The sequence below is a fragment of the Capricornis sumatraensis genome, chromosome 7 (assembly GCF_032405125.1).
Source record: "Capricornis sumatraensis isolate serow.1 chromosome 7, serow.2, whole genome shotgun sequence".
NCBI lineage: Eukaryota > Metazoa > Chordata > Mammalia > Artiodactyla > Bovidae > Capricornis > Capricornis sumatraensis.
Genome location: NC_091075.1, coordinates 90,077,895 through 90,096,799, shown reverse-complemented (window position 1 = coordinate 90,096,799; position 18,905 = coordinate 90,077,895). Strand labels below are relative to the sequence as shown.

The window sequence follows — 18,905 nt, the reverse complement described above, 5'->3', positions numbered from 1 at the left end:
TGTGAAGATTTAATTAAAATTTAATAAAACATGTTTAATTTCATGCTGTACTAAATATAGTAGATATTTTAAAATTTTATCTGTGTTAAATTTTGGAAAATAGTTTCAGAAATACCATAAATATTTCCTGTATTACTATATATGATCACAGAAGGGTAAATGTGGAGGTTTTGTGTCATAAAGGGAAATTTATGAAATATTGCCTTGTTACGATACCTCCCAGGTGGTGCTAGTGTTAAAGAATCTGCCTGCCAGCTCAGGAGACACAAGAGACACAGGTTCAATCGCTGGGTCGAGAAGATCCTCTGGAGTAAGAAATGGCACCCCACTCCAGTATTCTTGCCTGGAAAATTCCATGGGCAAAGGAAATGCAGGCTATAGTTCATGGGGCTGCAAATAGTCAGACATGACTGAGCAACTGAGCACACACCATACACAAATTAAATAACATTTAAGATACATAAGAAATTATTGCATCTGTTTAAACAGAATCTTTTAGGACCATATGTAATCTTATGTGTGACATTTCTAAGTTATAATTAAAAGTTGTAAATTTCTGGCAAGATTGAAAGCAATGCCAATACTTCGAATGTCATAGTTTGAAACTGCCTAATTTTATACATATTGAATTTTATTCCTTTAAATCACTCCACTGTATCCTGTGAAATAAAATTGTGAAGACTGAGAGCTGGAGTGTGAGTTATTTAATATTAAGGTCAACAATTCATGGTCTTTGAGCTTCCAAATGTATTTATTGAATACCTGACTACCTAAATGAATATCTTACGGATAAAAGAGTCTTTACTACTTAACTATGGGTACTGATGATTTTTTGCATGGCTCAATCTTGTCTAAAAACACGAGATTTCCCCCCCCCCACCTTAATTGAAGTACAGTTCATTTATGATGCTGTGTAGGTTATATTATATTATAGGTTTTATAAGATATTGACTATAATGTCCTCTGCGATACAGTACAGCCTCATTGCTTATCTATTTTGCATATAGTAGTTTGTGTCTGTTTGTATCCTTACTTCTAACTTGATCCTCCTTCTCTCCTCCCCTTTGGTAAGCGTAAGTTTATTTCTATGTCTGTGAGTCTGTTTCTTTTTTGTGTATAGATTCAGTTGTCTCATTTTTTATATTCCACATATAAGTGAAATCAGATAGCATTTGTTGTTCTCTGTCAGACTTATTTCACTGAGCATAATGTTCTCTAAGTCTATCCATGCTACAAATGTCAGTATCTGTCAGTATTTCATTCTTTTTTATGGCAGAGTAACATTCCATTGCATGCACATAAACACATATATATATCCCATCTTTTAGTCACTCCATTTTTGGTAACTGCTGAGGAAGAAAAATCCATGTGATGTGGTAGGAAGAGCAGGCTGAGAATCTACCTATAATGGCTCTGAACAGTCTAGGATCTGAAATATATGTGGCTTTACCACCTGGTCCTTTCATAATTCATTGTAGTATCTCTTCAGCCCCCGCTACTCCATCACTTTTGTTTCTCTAGTTTCCTTTTCACAGCCTTCATCTTTTGTGTCCTCTTCACTGCCATTGCTTTAACATTGAGGAAATTTCTCTTTGGATGCCCATGACATGGTACTCAGTTTTCCTCCCACCTCTCTTGCCATGTTTTAAATTTTCCTTCTAAGATGTTTTATTTTCACTTGTCCACTTCTTACATTAATTTCCTCTCCCAGTGTCCATCAAATACTAGGTACCTGCTTCAAGCTAAGCTCTGTTCTAGGCCTTGAGATACAGCAGTGAATTTGACACAGTCTATGCTTAATTAAGTTTGTGTCCCAAAGGATGACAGACACTCATGTAGGTAATTGAGGTAATGCCTCAAAAGGAAAAAGGCTAGGATAGAGAGAGAAGGGGAAGCTAATTTATGTAGGTGGGGAACATGCTTGTAGGGGTGAGGGCAGTAGGGCTAGGGGCCATATTGCTAGAGCCAAAAGAGCAAGATGTGAAGGGTTAGGAGAAGCGAGACAAATAGAGAATTTCAGGCCATTTGGACCTTGTAGACCATGGTCCTGAGTTCAGATCTTAGGAATTTCCTGTATAGTAATATTCTGAGGTTCTGTGAGCTTTCCCCAAGATTTGCTGTTGGCTCTCCCTCAGATCTCTTTATGAACTTTACCTGTTCATTTTCCCCCCAACAGTTTTAGCTATTGCCTTGAGAAGTATCCCATTTCCAATATATTTGTGGCCACGGCAATTTTTCTGAATAAAAGTTCTGCATCTTTTCTTTGCATGTTGGGTATTTTCACCCTTACTGCAAATGAACATGCTTAATGAACTAATCATCTTCCTGCCTTTCTAATCAGCTTTCTCTTTTAGCTTTTCTATTCCTGTGAGCAAAAGCATTAATTTCCTAGTCACCCAACTTCAAAATTTTGGAGATTGTACCTTCTTCGCTTCCTTTATCTTTGCTTCTCATTTTGTCATCTAGTAAATAGTTATTGAGCATCCAGTTTGTGCCAGGCACTGTTTTAGGCACTTGAGATACAGAATGAACAGAACAGGCTGAAAGTAAATTCCTGACAAGCAGGATATTGCTGGGATATTGACAGTGAACAAGGAACATGATAAATGGTTAGGTTAGCTAGTGCATCAGAAAGCAGTGAGTACAATGGAAAAGATGGGCAGGCTAAGAGAGTTTGGGGTGCTGGGTGGGGGAAGCAGGTAGATAGTCAGGGTGTGCTTTACTTAGGTAAAGGAGGTGAAGGGGTTAGACATGTGGAATTCCGGGGGAGAAAGATTTCAGGAAGGGAAAATACAAGTGGAAGTGCCTTTCCAATGTAAAGGCCTTAACAAAGGCACCTACATGGGATATCAGGAGTCAGCAGGGAGGCCGTTGTGGCTAAAGTGGAACCAGCAAGGGCAAGAGTAAAGAGATGAGGCCCAGGAGATGGTGGTGCCAAGAATGGGCATCTTGAAAACTTTGATTATTAATATACATGGCATGGGTATCTTTGGAAGGTTTTGCTTGTTTGTTTGTTTTTTAAATTATTTATTTATTTGACAGTACTGGGTCTTAGTTGCAGCCTGTGAACTCTGAACTCTTAGTTGTAACATGTGGGAACCTGGGTCCCCTGCACTGAGAGCATGGAGTCTTAGCCACTAGACTACCAGGGAAGTCCCCCTTGGAAGGTTTTAAGTGGAGGAGTTTCCATGTTAACAGGTGACCAAGTATTTATTTTTTCCTGTAATCACTCTTGACTTTATTCCTTTTTTTCTTTCTCTTTCTGCCAGGGTCCAGCCCTGGTGGATCCAGGGTAATTCAAAGCAGGGACAGAGTCAGCATCCTAGGAATTAATTGCTTATTTAAAGATATAATGGGAGATTAGAAAGGAATAGTGTAGTAGGAAAATTAGTGGAGAAAAAGAGGCTGAATAACTTGGTTTACGTGGGATACCAAAAAAGCTTCGAGACAAGAAGCTTGCACCACCTACATAGGCCACAAGAGCCCACTTGAATATCAGAGGGTGCCCCGCCTTGGGCTCCCTCTTGGGTGGAACTTAAAAGCCAGGGCAAAATTAGCAGGCTTGGCGAGCACCCACGCTCCAGATGGGAATTCAGCCAGAGAAATGGAGAACAAGAAAGAACGACACGGGGGAATCAGTCTTTTCAGAAACTGATCCAATTTCTTTATTTTTAGGTTTGCTTATATACCTTTTGTTACACATAGAGACAAATGGAAATTTTAAAGTCACGCAGGGGTCAGCAGTCCTGACCTTTATCAAAATCAGTAGCTTCATATAAACGTATACATAACGGTCTTAGGGGTTTTACATCATCTTCTGGCCATGAGGCCTGCTGACATTTTATGATCCTTTCTTTCTGATAACCAAAAAACTTATTTCCCAGGGGTGATTTTTCTTAAACCAGGTACCACCCTCTGAAGGTCAGATAAAGTTGCATTCCTATAGGGTGAGGGTATAGTGGGTTACAACTAAGAAAGGAATTTACTTAGCCTAAGGGTAACATGATTAATCTTAAAGGTTAATACTTATTTCTTCTATATGTTAGTTATGTTCATTATAAGGGCAGGAGATTTAGCAGCAAATATTGGCTCAACAAATGAAAAACCCTTCACCAATATAATTTCTAATCAACCCACTATACTATACTTATACTTTTCTAACTTCTCAAAAGAATCTGTATTTAGAAAGTTTACAGCATCTCGTGCTTCTCACGGTTGGGAGGCTGTAAACAATCACATGTGGCCGGATGAACCTGTACAGGCAGGCTAGATAACCTTCAGAGGAGTTCGTAAGTCGAAACACTCTTGTCATGCCCAGGAATTTTTATTAACTGGAGCTGTAGGTTAGCTCCTTCTCTGAGAGAGGTGATGGGGGAGAGCTCCTGGTAAAGTCAGAGGTGTAGGTGAGAGCATAAAACAGTAAAGTAGGACTCTGGTTTTGTGGGTAGATGCTCGGGAACAGGGGTTTCCTGAGGCTCGATCCTGCCTTTGCGTATGCCGAAGCCTCCTTCCTCATGACCTTTGCCATGGGCGGAGTTCTTCACGCTGGCTCCCAGCATCTTTCCCCTTTTCTCTTCCCGTTGCCACTTCTGCCACCTGAACTTTTAACCTCATGCTTGCTTGTTTCCTAGTCTTTCTTCCATCTGGAACTTAATCCTCAGATAAATCTTAAAACATCACTTCATGGGTCTTCATGGTGGCTCAGTGTAAGGAGTCTGTGTACCAGTGCAGGAGACGCAAGATCAGTCCCTGATCTGGGAAGATCCCACATGTGGTGAAACTACTAAGCCTATGTGCCCCAGCTATTGAGCCTGTGCTTGAGAGCCTGCAAGCCACAACTACTGAGCCCACATGCGGCAACTATTGAAGCCCCTGTGCCCTAAAGGCCGAGATCCAGAGCAAGAGAAGCCAAGGCAGTGAGAAGCCCGCACGTGGCAATCCAAGAGTAGCCCCTTCTCTTCACAACTACAAAAAACACTTGCACAACAACAAAGACCCAACACAGACAAAAATAATAAATAAATAAAAATTATTTTTAAAATCCCACTTTCTTTTAGCCCATCTGATCAACCTTACTTGTTCTCCATGCTACAAGTTAAAAATTCGGATACAAGGTGACACAAATCTTCTGTAAGCTGTTTCCCAGAGCTGCCCTGCACAGACTCTGCTCTGAATGAGCAGGGTACCCACTGCCCTCAAGCATGTGTTGGAGTTTTGCACTTCACAACCTTTGTTCAAGCCTGAACTGTCTCACTTCTAATGCCTTCTCTCACACCACCAACACAGCAATCCTCCCACCAGGAACCTCTAAAAATTCTCCATCCCCTCCCTTTACCTTGCATTCATGTCACTTTTCATCAAAAATGTATTGAAGGCATATTTTGTGTGGCCGTTGTGCTGGTACTTAAGGAGACAAAGGTGACTTAAGAGACACAAGTTCGCTTCAGGAGCTGACAGTGCCGCACGTGCTGTGTGCTTAGCCCCTCAGTCACGTCTGACTCTTTGCAACCCCATGGACTGTAGCCCGCCAGGCACCTCTGTCCATGGGGATTATCCATGCCCTCCTCCCGGGGATCTTCCTAACTCAGAGATCGAATCCAGGTCTCCCACACTGCAGGCAGATTCTTTATCATCTGAGCCAGCAGGGAATCCCAACAGTTCCATGAGAGAGACAGAAAATAATAAAGGTAACACTTAGATGAGTCAACCTGGGATTTGTGTTAAGGGCTGTGAGAGAAAATACATTGCTCTGTCAGACTAATTGGCTAAAAGATAGGCCCTAATTTACATGGGGATACGTAGTCTACATGCAGGTGAAGGAGTCAGAAAATAATTTCTAAGGAAGTAACATTTAAACTGTGACCATAATGCATTCGTACTCAGTTGTGTCCAACTCTTTGTGACCCCGTGGACTGTAGCCTGCCAGGCTCCTCTGTCCATGAAATTTTTCAGGCAGAAATATTGGAGTGGGTTGCCATTTTTGATTCCAAAGGATCTTCCCCACCTGGGGATCAAACTCACACCTCTTGCATCACCTGCCTTTAAACGGAGACCTGGAGAATAAAACACAGCCAGCTAAGGGAAGTGTGGCATGGCGTGAGAGGACCCTTCTAAATAGAACCAACAACGTTTCAAAGTCTGAGGCCATAAAGAAGGTGGGAATATCAAAAGAAAAGCAACACTGTGCACAGGCCCCTCAGGCTGGGGCACTGGAAGTATGGGGACGGGGCAGTTCTTGGGGGTCAATAGGCAGGGCTGGGGAGATACAGGTCTTGAAGGATTGTGGTATAAGTGCAAGGGGAAGCAACTGAAGTGTTTCAAGTGAAGGAGTGACATGATCTTATTTGAGTTTGAGACGGCCACCTGTTCATCAAAATCCATTGTCTTTCTTCCCTGGACACACAGCCAGATTCTGTTTCCTGACTTTCTTTGCAATCGGCTGTGAGCCAGCCATGTGACTGTATCCTGCCCGTGGAAGTAAGTGGTACCGGTGACATGACCAGGGCTAACTCAGAAAAAATCTTCTGTGTGGGCTTCCTCCTGCTGTTCCCCCTTCTGACTGGGCAAACATGGCAGCCCGTATTGAAATGGCAGAGCCACCGTCGGTCTGGACACCCACATGGCTTGTGGAGCAGAACCCCCGCCTGGCTGACCTAGAAATACTCTGAGCTTCTATGTGAGCAGGAAAGCAGCACCTGATGTTTTGAGCCCTTACATAGTCTGTCCATTTGTTATCACATTCTAGCTTGTCTAAAATGATACCATAATTTGAAATAGTAATTTTTGGCTGCTGTGCTATGTGGAAGAGTGTGAACAATAACAATGGCCAAAGTGAAATTCCCATAGGCATTAAGGAGATTTCAGCTGAAATAGATTTTGGGTGGAGAATCAAGAGCTCCTTTGACAGTTGGCTTGTGCAGTAGGTTTGTGGGCAAAGAATCTCCCTAATTTGACTTTCAAGTGCCGTTATCATTTACTGTCTGGACTTTTCATAATATACATCACTGAATACCTTTAGACATATATTGCATTTATTTGGCTAGATTGCCCTCAACTGGAGGGTAGATGAACCATGTCTTTGAGAATTTTTATTTTACTAAGGTTATCCAGTACAGTGCTTTAGATAAGATTTTTTTTTTTCATTTAACTTTGCTTACATGATGAATAAAAGGGTAGGCTCTCACTAAACGGGAAGGAAATCCAAAAAAGAGGGGATGTATGCATTTGCATAGCTGATTCACTTTGCTATAGAGCAGAAACTAACACAGTATTGTAAAGCAACTATATTCTAATGAAAAAAAATTTTAAAGAAGATTTCCTGTCCTTGGAGTTATCACAGGTTATGTGATCCAGCTTTTGCCTTGCCAATGACTCTGCCTCAACCTCATTTAAATTTTCATTATCTCCTAAGGGGGAGGGTTAGATGTTTTAAATTTTACCTGTGACCTAGTGGAGAAAGTAGGGCCTGAGATTTGAACATTTCCAATAGAAGGTATGTAGAAATGATTTTTAATGGCATGTGGGCTAATCCTTCCTGCTTTCCCCATGGCTTTCAAGTGCCCCAGTAGTCATTGCCCATTGCTAAGAGATTGCTGGCTGCTTCAGTGACCACTGTTTCCACTCAGTTTTAGGCACTCATCTGGAGAATTGTTGTGATCTATGGAAAGTCTCACAATAGGAGGCAATTTCTGTAATCCAAATGAGCAATGATGAGGTCTGTAACTAAGGTCAGTGTAAATAGATGGGAAAAGAATGGAAGAGACTTTACAGAACAATGTGACTGAATGGATTTAGGGCAAAAAAAAAAAAAAAAAACTTGAATGAAGATGAATACTGATAAACTTCAATCTGTAGACTTTGGTATATACAACAGACCTGTGTTTCCATAATAAAGGCAGTTAACACTGCCTCCCATCAACAGGCAGCATTAGGAACGAGGCTGAACATTTCAACCTTGGATGTAGTCCTGTTAGTTAACTTTTTATATGTTTACTATGTTTATGCTTAGTTTGCATGTTTTATGAACATTTTCCCTGGTGGCTCCGATGGGAAAAAGTGTGCCCACAATGTAGGAGACCTGAGTTCTATCCCTGGGTTGGAAAGATCCCCTGGAGAAGGAAATAGCAACCCACTCCAGGATTCTTGCCTGGAAAATCCCATGGACAGAGGAGCCTGGTAGGCTACACTCCATAGGGTCGCAAAGAGTCAGACACAAATGAGTGACTTCACTTTCACTATCTATGAATACTATTAACCCATCAAAAAAGTGAATTCAAAATTACTGAGAAAAAGAGATTTAAGAATATGACATTAATGCTAAAGAGATTAAACCAAAAATTGAAAAGCATGAGAAAACGTTGGAAATTGTGTGTGTAGAGGAGATGAATCCATTAACAAGAGGGTCAAGATCTAATCAGGCCACTTATGAAAAAAAGCATCTTTTCAGTACAGCACTAGGGGAAAAGTAATTGACCAGATGAGGAAACAACTCAGATACTGGAGTTGTCTCTGGAAGATCAACATTACTACTGAATGCCCACTAGCTCAATGTTCTTTGTGGTGAAAGGGTAGAAGTTTTTTCAAGAGGGTAAAACTAACCACTGTGGAAAAGCTGTAGTGATATTTCCTTGTAAGACAAGGTGACATAAATTCAAAGGCTGTTTGAATGTGCATAGTAGTTAGGGGGATGTAGAGATGGCACATGGAGACACCAGAGCTTCTGAGAATGCCCTCTGGGGCTTACACAGAGGGAGCGGGGGTGAGAGCATATCTAGGAGGAGAAGACAGAATAGAAAATGGGGACAGATGTGAGTGCAAGAGAAAAGCAATAGTTATAGGCATATTTGCTGAAAACAGATGCTATGAGGCAAGGTTTGCCTACTTTTCATGTCTGTGCTGCTTGATACGGAGCAGTAGAGCCATTAGACCAGCAGTTAGAAGGGGTGGGAATCATCCCCCCTTCCCCTATATTCCTATATTCCCTTGCCTATATTCCATGAGAGTGAGTAACCTGACATTTGAAAATAAAGAATAAGAGCCTCAGAAGAAGACGATGACATAGATCTGATAAATATTTTCAAATAATTACAATTCCACACTAATACATTATTTTTTCAACTTTGTTTTCAAATAAATGTACTGCTATTTAAATTTATATTCCATATTAGTGCATGTTATATTAATTTAATATTAATCATATTAGTCTATGTAATGTTAGATTTTATTAGACTGATTATATTCTTTGTAGCTGAAGATGGAGAAACTCTATACAGTCACCAAATCAAGACCAGAAGTTGACTGTGGCTCAGATCATGAACTCCTTATTACAAAATTTAGACTGAAATTGAAAAACGTAGGGAAAACCACTAGGCCAATCAGTTCAGTTCAGTTCAGTTCAGTTCAGTCGCTCAGTCGTGTCCAACTCTTTGCGACCCCATGAATCGCAGCACTCCAGGCCTCCCTGTCCATCACCAACTCTCGGAGTTCACTCAGACTCACGTCCATCGAGTCAGTGATGCCATCCAGCCATCTCATCCTCTGTCGTCCCCTTCTCCTCCTGCCCCCAATCCCTCCCAGCATCAGAGACTTTTCCAATGAGTCAACTCTTCGCATGAGGTGGCCAGAGTACTGGAGTTTCAGCTTTAGCATCATTCCTTCCGAAGAAATCCCAGGGTTGATCTCCTTCAGAATGGATTGGTTGGATCTCCTTGCAGTCCAAGGGACTCTCAAGAGTCATCTCCAACACCACAGTTCAAAAGCATCAATTCTTCAGCACTCAGCTTTCTTCACAGTCTAACTCTCATATCCATACGTGACCACAGGAAAAACCATAGCCTTTACTAGACCGACCTTAGTCGGCAAAGTAATGTCTCTGCTTTTGAATTTGCTATCTAGATTGCTCATAACTTTTCTTCCAAGGAGTAAGCGTCTTTTAATTTCATGGCTGCAATCACCATCTGCAGTGATTTTGGAGCCCCCAAAAATAAAGTCTGACACTGTTTTCAATGTTTCCCCATCTATTTCCCATGAAGTGATGGGACCAGATGCCATGATCTTCGTTTTCTGAATGTTGAGCTTTAAGCCAACTTTTTCACTCTCCTCTTTCACTTTCATCAAGAGACTTATAAGCTTCTCTTCACTTTCTGCCATCAGGGTGGTGTCATCTGCATATCTGAGGTTATTGATATTTCTCCCGGCAATCTTGATTCCAGCTTGTGTTTCTTCCAGTCCAGCGTTTCTCATGATGTACTCTGCATAGAAGTTAAATAAGCAGGGTGACAATATACAGACTTGACGCACTCCTTTTCCTATTTGGAAGCAGTCTGTTGTTCCATGTCCAGTTCTAACTGTTGCTTCCTGACCTGCATACAGATTTCTCAAGAGGCAGGTCAGGTGGTCTGGTATTCCCATCTCTTTCAGAATTTTCCACAGTTTATTGTGATCCACACAATCAAAGGCTTTGGCATAGTCAAGAAAGCAGAAATAGATGTTTTTCTGGAACTCTCTTGCTTTTTCGATGATCCAGTGGATGTTGGCAATTTGATCTCTGGTTCCTCTGCCTTTTCTAAAACCTGATCTAAATCAAATCCCTTATGATTATACAATGAAAGTAACAAATAGATACAAGGGATTAGATCTGATAGAGTGCCTGAAGAACTATGGACAGAGGTTCACAACATTATACAGGAGGTGGTGATCAAAACCATCCCCAAGGGAAAAAAAATTAAAATAAGCTGAAATGCTTGTCTTCGTAGGCCTTACAAATAGCTGAGAAAAGAAGAGAAGGGAACAGCAAAGGAGAAAAGGGAAGATATACCCATCTGAATGCAGAGTTTCAAAGAATAGCAAGGAGAGATAAGAAAGCTTTCCTCAGTCATCAATGCAAAGAAATAGGGGAAAGTGACAGAATGGGAAAGACTAGAGAGCTCTTCAAGAAAATTAGAGATACCAAGGGACATTTCATGCAAAGATGGGCACAATAAAGGGCAAAAATGGTATGGGCCTAAAAGAAGCAGAAGGTGTTAAGAAGAGGTGACAAGAATACACAGAAGAATTGTACAAAAGAGATCTTAATGAGTCAGATAACCGTGATGGTGTGATCACTCACCTAGAGCCAGACATCCTGGAATATCAAGTCAAATGGGCCTTAGGAAGAATCACTATGAACAAAGCTAGTGGAGGTGATAGAATTCCAGCTGAGCTATTTCAAATCCTAAAAGATGATGCTATGAAAGTGCTACACTCAATATGGCAGCAAATTTGGAAAACTCAGCAGTGGCCACAGAACTGGAAAAGGTCAATTTTCATTCCAATCCCAAACAAAGGCAATGTCAAAGGATATTCAAGCTACCATACAATCACACTCATCTCACATGCTAGGAAAGTAATGCTTAAAATTCTCCAAGCTATGTTTCAAAAGTATGTGAATGAAGATTTCCAGATGTTTAAGCTGGATTTAGAAAAGGCAGAGGAACCAGAGATCAAATTGCCAACATCTGTTGGATCATAGAAAAAGCAAGGGAATTTCAGACAAACATCTTCTTCAGCTTCACTGATGATGCTAAAGCCTTTGACTATGTGGATCACAAGAAACTGGAAGATTCTTAAAGAGATGGGAATGCCAGAGCACCTTACCTGCTTCCTGAGAAACCTGTATGCAGGTCAAGAAGCAACAGTTAGAACCAGATAAGGATCAATGGACTGGTTCAAAATTGGGAAAGCAGTACATCAAGCCTGTATATTGTCACCCTGCTTATTTAACTTATAAGCAGAGTTTATCATGCAAAATACCCAACTGGGTGAAGCACGAGCTGGAATCAGGTTTTCCAGGAGAACTATCAATAACCTTAGATATGGAGATGACACTGCCCTTATGGCAGAAAGTGAAGAGGAACTAAAGAGCCTGTTGATTACAGTGAAAGAGGAGAGTGTAAAAGCTGGCTTAAAATTCAACTTTCAAAAAACTAAGATCATGGAATCCGGTCCCTTCACTTCATGGCAAATAGATGGGGAAACAATGGAAACAGTGACAGACTTTACTTTCTTGGGCTCCAAAACCACTACAGATCATGACTGCTGCCATTAAATTAAGATACCTGCTCCTTGGAAGAAAAGCTATGGCAACCATAGACAGCATATTAAAAAGCAGAAACATCATTTTTCCAACAAAGGTCCCGTTTAGTCAAAGCTATGATTTTTCCAGTAGTCATGTATGGATGTGAGAGTTGGACCATATAGAAGGCTGAGCACTGAAGTATTAATTGACGCTTTTGAACTGTGATTTTGAAGACTCTGGAGAGTCCCTTGGACTACAAAGAGATCAAACCAATCAGTCCTGAAAGAATTCAATCCTGAATATTCATTTAAAGGACTGATGCTGAAGCTGAAGCTCCAGTGCTTTGGCCACCTGATGCAAAGAGTGGACTCATTAGAAAAGACCCTGATGCTGGGAAAGATTGAAGGCAGGAGGAGAAGGGGATGACAGGATGAGATTGTTGGAAGGCATTACTGACTTAATGGACATGAGTTTGAGCATGTTCTGGGAGATGGTGAAGGACAGGAAAGCCTGGCGTTCCGCAGTCCATGGGATTGCAAAGGGTGGGAAGCTAATGAGTGACTGAACAACCACATTAGTATATGTGGGACTTGCCTCAAGGCTGAGCCATGAAGAATCTGCCTGCCAATGCAGGAGCTGTGGGTTTGATCCCTGGGTTGGGAAGATCCCCTGGAGAGGGAAATGGTAACCCACTCCAGTATTCTTGCCTGGGAAATCCTATGGACAGAGGAGCCTGGCAGTCTACAATCCATGGGTGACAAAAAAGTCAGACATGACTTAGAGACCAGAACAACAAAATAACAATTAGTGTATGACTTTTACAACAGGAATATGAGCTGTAGCTATTTGAATGTACTGTGGACTCTATAATTAATGAAGGATAAATTTCAGACAAACTATCATTTCTCTTCAACTGTAGTAGTGAATAGTATAGTCCTGGTGTTTTCTAAGTAAATCAAAGATGAAACAGTTATAAAAACACCAGTGAGGTGAAAGGAAGGAACTGAATATCAGATAACCTTTTCATTTAAAAGGATGACACTGGAGAAGGAACAAAATATGTAAAATCATGAAATTAGATTAATATGGGCAAAATTTGAGCTAGTTCTTCAAATTAATAAATATTAGAAATATAGAGTTTCCAATGAAGCTGAGGTGAATTAAGGACAGAAGTAACTTTACGTATGGAGTACCCCATGGAACTTATTCATCTCATACCATGGTGATATGATGGGAAGATATAAATGGGTTACAGAGATACTTAGCAGCAGTGGATAACAGCTCCACAATGGGTTACTATGGGAAATCAGAGATTTTTCCTGAATTTATGTTCCTGTAAGATTTTTAAAGATAAAATGCTAAGTAGAATACATAAATGTGATTCATCTATAGACCAATGAAATTATATAGACTGTATGATTTTCTTGTTCTTACCCTATGTAAAGCTCTTATTTTGCCTTATCTGCATGTGTGCTAAGTTGCTTCCGTCGTGTTGGACTCTTTGTGACCCTGTGGACTATAGCCCGACAGACTCCTCTGTGCATGGGATTTTCCAGGCAAGAATATGGGAGTAGGTTGCCATGCCCTCCTTCAGAGATCTTCCCTACCCACGGATCAAACCACGTCTCTTATGTCTCCTGCATTGGCAGGTGGGTTCCTTACCGGTAGCGCCACCTGGGAAGTCGATTTTACCTTATGTAGGGAAAGAACAAATTAACAAGATGCTGCCAGGCAGGCTGTCTCGCCCCACACTCTCATGCCATCTAGCCCCATGTTCTATGAACAGTGACTTAGCAGGGTTATGTAACGGCTGAGATCACATGCACCTCACGAGGTACTCACTTGCACCTCACGAGGGACTCACTTGGCCATGGGCTCCTTTGTGTGGTATGCCTGTTGTGAACTTCACCATGAAGGCCCTGGCTGCTGCATCAGGGCTACACTGGAGTGACGCATGGTTGTGTTATATGGGGTTATGTTATGGCTACATTATGGTTATGTTACGGCTGCTGCTAAGGCTGCTTCTCTCCTGCCTGCTTCATCAGCCAGGAGAGAGGCTGTGTTATGGCTGCCGTGCCAGCCAGGAGGAAATACATGTGTTTGCAGTTCCTACTGTTCCTTGAGTCTTCATCCAGCCTCTGATTTCCTGCATTGCCTACCCTGGGTTCAGCAAACAATGTGAACAGCAAGACAATTGGCATCACAAATAGGATCAACAACACCTAGGAATATTTTATTCCTACCATATATGAATTTTTCCCTTTGAATAACTGATATTTATAGTGGCTTAATCATTTTAATCTGGTGGCTCAGACGGTAAAGAGTCTGCCTGCAATAAAGGAGACGTGAGTTCAATCCCTGAGTTGGGAAGACCCCCTGGAGAAGGGAATGGCAACCCACTCCAGTACTCTTGCTTGGAGAATCCCCTGCACAGAGGAGCCTAGTGGGCTACAGTCCTTGGAGTTGCAAAGAGTTGGACACAACTGAACAACTAACAGTAACTAACCAGTTTGAATTTATAACCAAAAGTGGAAAGGTCATTAGTTTTCAAAAATTGTATTCTTACCATTTAAAAAACTAAATGTAAGCTAAAGCTGATAGATATTTCTTTTAACATAACACATTTTATGTTTTCTCTAGGCTGGAATGATAAAAAGTGATAATGATGAGTATTTCATTGAACCCTTGGAAAGAGGTAAGCAGATGGAGGAAGAAAAAGGAAGGATTCATGTTGTCTACAAGAGATCAGCAGTAGAACGGGCTCCCATAGACATGTCCCAAGACTTCCACTACGGAGGTACGCATCTTTGACAAACCTCAATAATTAACTATAGTTCTAAGATATGATGAAAACAACTCTCCCATCAGTTAAGAGAATGTGATAGTCATGTGCCTTTGTATAATGTGGAAGAAGCAAAAGAAGCTTATATTTATAAATTATGACATATGGCTTGCCATTTATAAATGCATAAGAGAAATATATATTATAGGTATTATTTTATTTCAAGTCATCATTCTCCCAATTTGTTATTTTTTTATTACTTTTAAATTTTCACATTAAAATGAACTTTTTTCTAGCTTGGGTTAAATTTTCAAAGTGTGTCTTTAAGGATAATCTAACTTATGCATTATTAATATTATTTTAAAACTTTTTAAATGAGATATATTGACACAGCAAAGAACTGTATTTTGTTTGAAGTCCAGCATGATAGATAACATTTGAAAATAAGAATGCTGTTTGATTTCACCTATTTTGCAAAACTGTTTACAATGTAAAAGTGGCAATTAGTTGAATGATTCTGTCAAATTTTATTTTAAGTTAGGCTAGGCCACTAAAGTCAAGTGAATTATTGCCTGTCAAGGTTTTCTGTTTATTTTTTTTTTAATGGGATTGGAAAGTAACTTGGTATTAAAGAGATGTTTTTATAAAGTTGGTATTGAAATTCCCTTTATGGAAAATAAAGAAATAATAGGAATCTGTTTTTTAACCAAATCTCAAAAAGACTATACAGTTGACCCTTGAACAGCATTGGGGTTGGAGTGTCAACCCTTCTTGCCCTTGAAAATCCACATATGGTTTGTAGCCTCATCCCTTACATGTGGGTCCTCTGTATCTGAGGTTCCCTATCTTCAGATTCAACCAACTCTGGATTCAACCAACTAGGAATCAGTGGATCATACAATATGGTAGTATTTACTGTAGAAAAAAATCCACTTAGAAGTCGACCCAGATAGCTCAAACCCCTATTGTTCAAGGGTCAACTGTATTTTATTTTGTAAGGCCAACTTTCTAAATTAAAGGCAATGGAAATTTCCCCTAGGGAAATGTCAGGGATACAGATACTCTTCTTAATTTAGCAGACATATGTCTTCTAGATTAATGATGTCTTTTGAGAGTTGTTGCCTAGTTATTAGTCTGAGGTTCAGATGCCACCATCTTCCTTTTATATGTGGTATTAATTGAAATAATACCATTTAAAATGCATTTAAAATTAACATGGCCTGAAAATTTTTTGAGAAATTTCTGATTTGAAGCAATAGGTCTGTATTAACAGATGCAGTGCTATGAAATGTGTATCTATCCCAGGGGGTCACTGTGATATAATAAGAAGGAAATATACTCTGCAGTTAGACATAATAATGATAATAAGTAATAATAATAATGTGAGTAACAGCTCTACAACATAAGTTGTTAGATTAGTAGTTAACATTTTGGAGCCTCAGTTTCTTTATCTGTGAATAGAGATCAGAATGTTGTGAATGCACTGCCATGAATTCTCATTTATAAATATCTTCATGCTTTAGAAATGTTAATCTAAATCAAATGATGGTTATATCAAAGGGTAGATAGTAGGATACAGTGCTTTTTCTATAATCCTGATTGTTGTATGTTAAAAGCAATATGTTTTTTGAAGCAACAAACATCTTTCAGAAAAGCTTAGTCCCACAGACTATAGAATGGTCTTGGAGGACTGGAAACCAGATTAGTCTCTATGACTGTCCTCCTCTGCTCCATCTACCATACTGTAGTTTCACCAAACTGCACCCTGTTCCTCCATTGCAGTCTCTGAAGATATTTATTTCTATAAATAACAGTCTTTGCTGCTTTCCGATAGTCTGATATCTATAGGGGAAGAGAGATTATTTTTTTCTTGAAATAATAAAATTGTGAGAAATATTACATTTAATACCTATTGTATTTTTAGATGTTAAATTAGACAAAATAATTTAGGAGTCAAGGTATATACATTTAATAGAATTGGATATAATTAATTTGGGACATTATTTTAGGAGACCATTAAAAATATAAATTCCAGAAGCATCAGGATCAGTATATTCAGATTATATGAGGAATTTTTAAGAAGACAGACTCTGAAAACAGTTTTCCAATTGCGAATGGAGAATTCAGTTCAGTTCAGTCACTCAGTCATGTCCGACTCCTTGCGACGCCATGAATCGCAGCACGCCAGGCCTCCCTGTGCATCACCAACTCCCAGAGTTCATTCAAACTCATGTCCATTGAGTCAGTGATACTATCCAGCCATCTTATCCTCGGTCATCCCCTTCTCCTCCTGCCCCCAGTCCCTCCCAGCATCAGGGTCTTTTCCAATGAGTCAACTCTTCGAATAGAGGATTACTTTATAGTAAAAAGTAAGCCACAAGCTAGGGTAATATATTTTGGAAAGGTTTTCAGCAGTCATGGGTCAAAGCAAAAGGGATTCCTTTGTTAACTCTCAGTTACCTTAAAACTGGAACCAAAATTGAGCCATTCAGTTCTCTCAGAATATTCCGTGATAAAACTTAGTATGAAGTTCACTATTTTTGTTTTCTTATATATGTAGTTCCCATTGAACTGAGTTGCTGGCGCTAGCAATTTACCTCCTTTGGAGAGTCTTAAATTGTAATGATATATTTTAAAAGTGTAAATATCTTCCTAGGGTAAATAGAGATTCAAATTTAGAACCTGAAATACCATACTATAATGTTTAAATTATCCTTTTTAATTTCTTGGTTTTAGGACTGAGAGCCAAGATTTTTCATGGACTAAATATTTTCCAAGTGAAAATTAAAAATATATTTTTATAATTCATTCCATCATTCTGAAATGTAAAATTAAACAGTTTCCAGAATTATAAAGATATATTGGTTTATAAGTGAAAACTATAGTATGATATAAAATAGTAATTTGGGGGGTCAATATAGGATGTTGTTTTAGGAGATACAAGGTCTCTCTTCAATGAGTTATAGGAAGAGGAATAAAATATATAAGATAAGCCTTCCTCAGAAAGAAATGTATTTGAGGGCCACAGTCTTCATAAATTTCGCTAATAGGTTAATATAAACACTCATCAGGAGGAGTTTTGATCATAAGCAAGGCACTGCTATCCCTTTACAGCTTCATCAGTGAGGCTCTTGTAAGTAAATACTCTGCTGTTATTTTGCTAGTCATCACACATTGCCTGGCCACATTTCTTGCTTTGTCGGTTTAGCGGTTCAGAAATGGCATTCATTTGAGGTCTGTAGTTTGTTGAAGGTGTTCTAAGTTAAAACCAATTATGACATGAACTAGGTGAGGAGTTCAGTTCAGTTCAGTCGCTCAGTCGTGTCCGACTCTTTGTGACCCCATGAGTCGCAGCACACCAAGCCTCCCTGTCCACGAATAGTGAGTTGGAAAGAAAGAGCCAAACTGGGTTGAGATTGAAGTAAAATAGATGGGGTTATTTGATAGAGTAGTTGTTGGGGTAGAGAGAGAGGAAGAGTGATCGTGGATGACTCAGAATCCTAATCTGGAAGACTATAGAGAATTCTGTTTCCAGAATTCAGGTATTTCAAATGAGAAGTTGGAATAGACTTGATGAAGAATGACAAGTGAGAATAATTTTGGATATATTAACTTTGAAGATCCATTGGGACAGTAAGTGCTCTAAAAAATTCACAGTATATTTTCAAAATCATGTCCCAACATCAATGCATGACTGTTATATACCTGTTGCAGTGGGGATGGGTAGAAGTGATCTTGGGACTCAGGTAGCAGATATTGGCTCACGGTTGCTTAGAATGTCTCTGCTTGCCTTTTACTCTTTAATTTCTAACTCCATATCAGTGAGAATCAGAAATTGAACATCGCACAACTTTGGGAACCCATGAAAGATCTTTGCTACCTATCACTATAGGAAAGAAGATTATGTCCTTAAAAACAAACAAAAAAAGAAAAAAAAAAAAAGTATGGTTCTACCATACTCAACAGCCCTAAGGTATTCCACTTGACTGAAAGCAAGCATTTATTTTGATTCTTTATCTTTAAAAATATTTACCTAGGTTTCCATTAAAAGTCACAGCTTTGAACCTG

General features: G+C 39.7%; 1 protein-coding gene across 1 annotated transcript in view; it reads left to right on the top strand.

Annotated features, from left to right (window-relative positions):
• The window catches only part of ADAMTS3 (ADAM metallopeptidase with thrombospondin type 1 motif 3), a 288,474-nt gene that overhangs the window by 134,194 nt on the left and 135,375 nt on the right, over nucleotides 1-18,905 (top strand). The window contains exon 4 of the mRNA XM_068975243.1: nucleotides 14,696-14,852. Within this exon, the coding sequence (XP_068831344.1) occupies nucleotides 14,696-14,852 (157 nt within the window). The remainder of the gene's footprint in view (nucleotides 1-14,695; nucleotides 14,853-18,905) is intronic.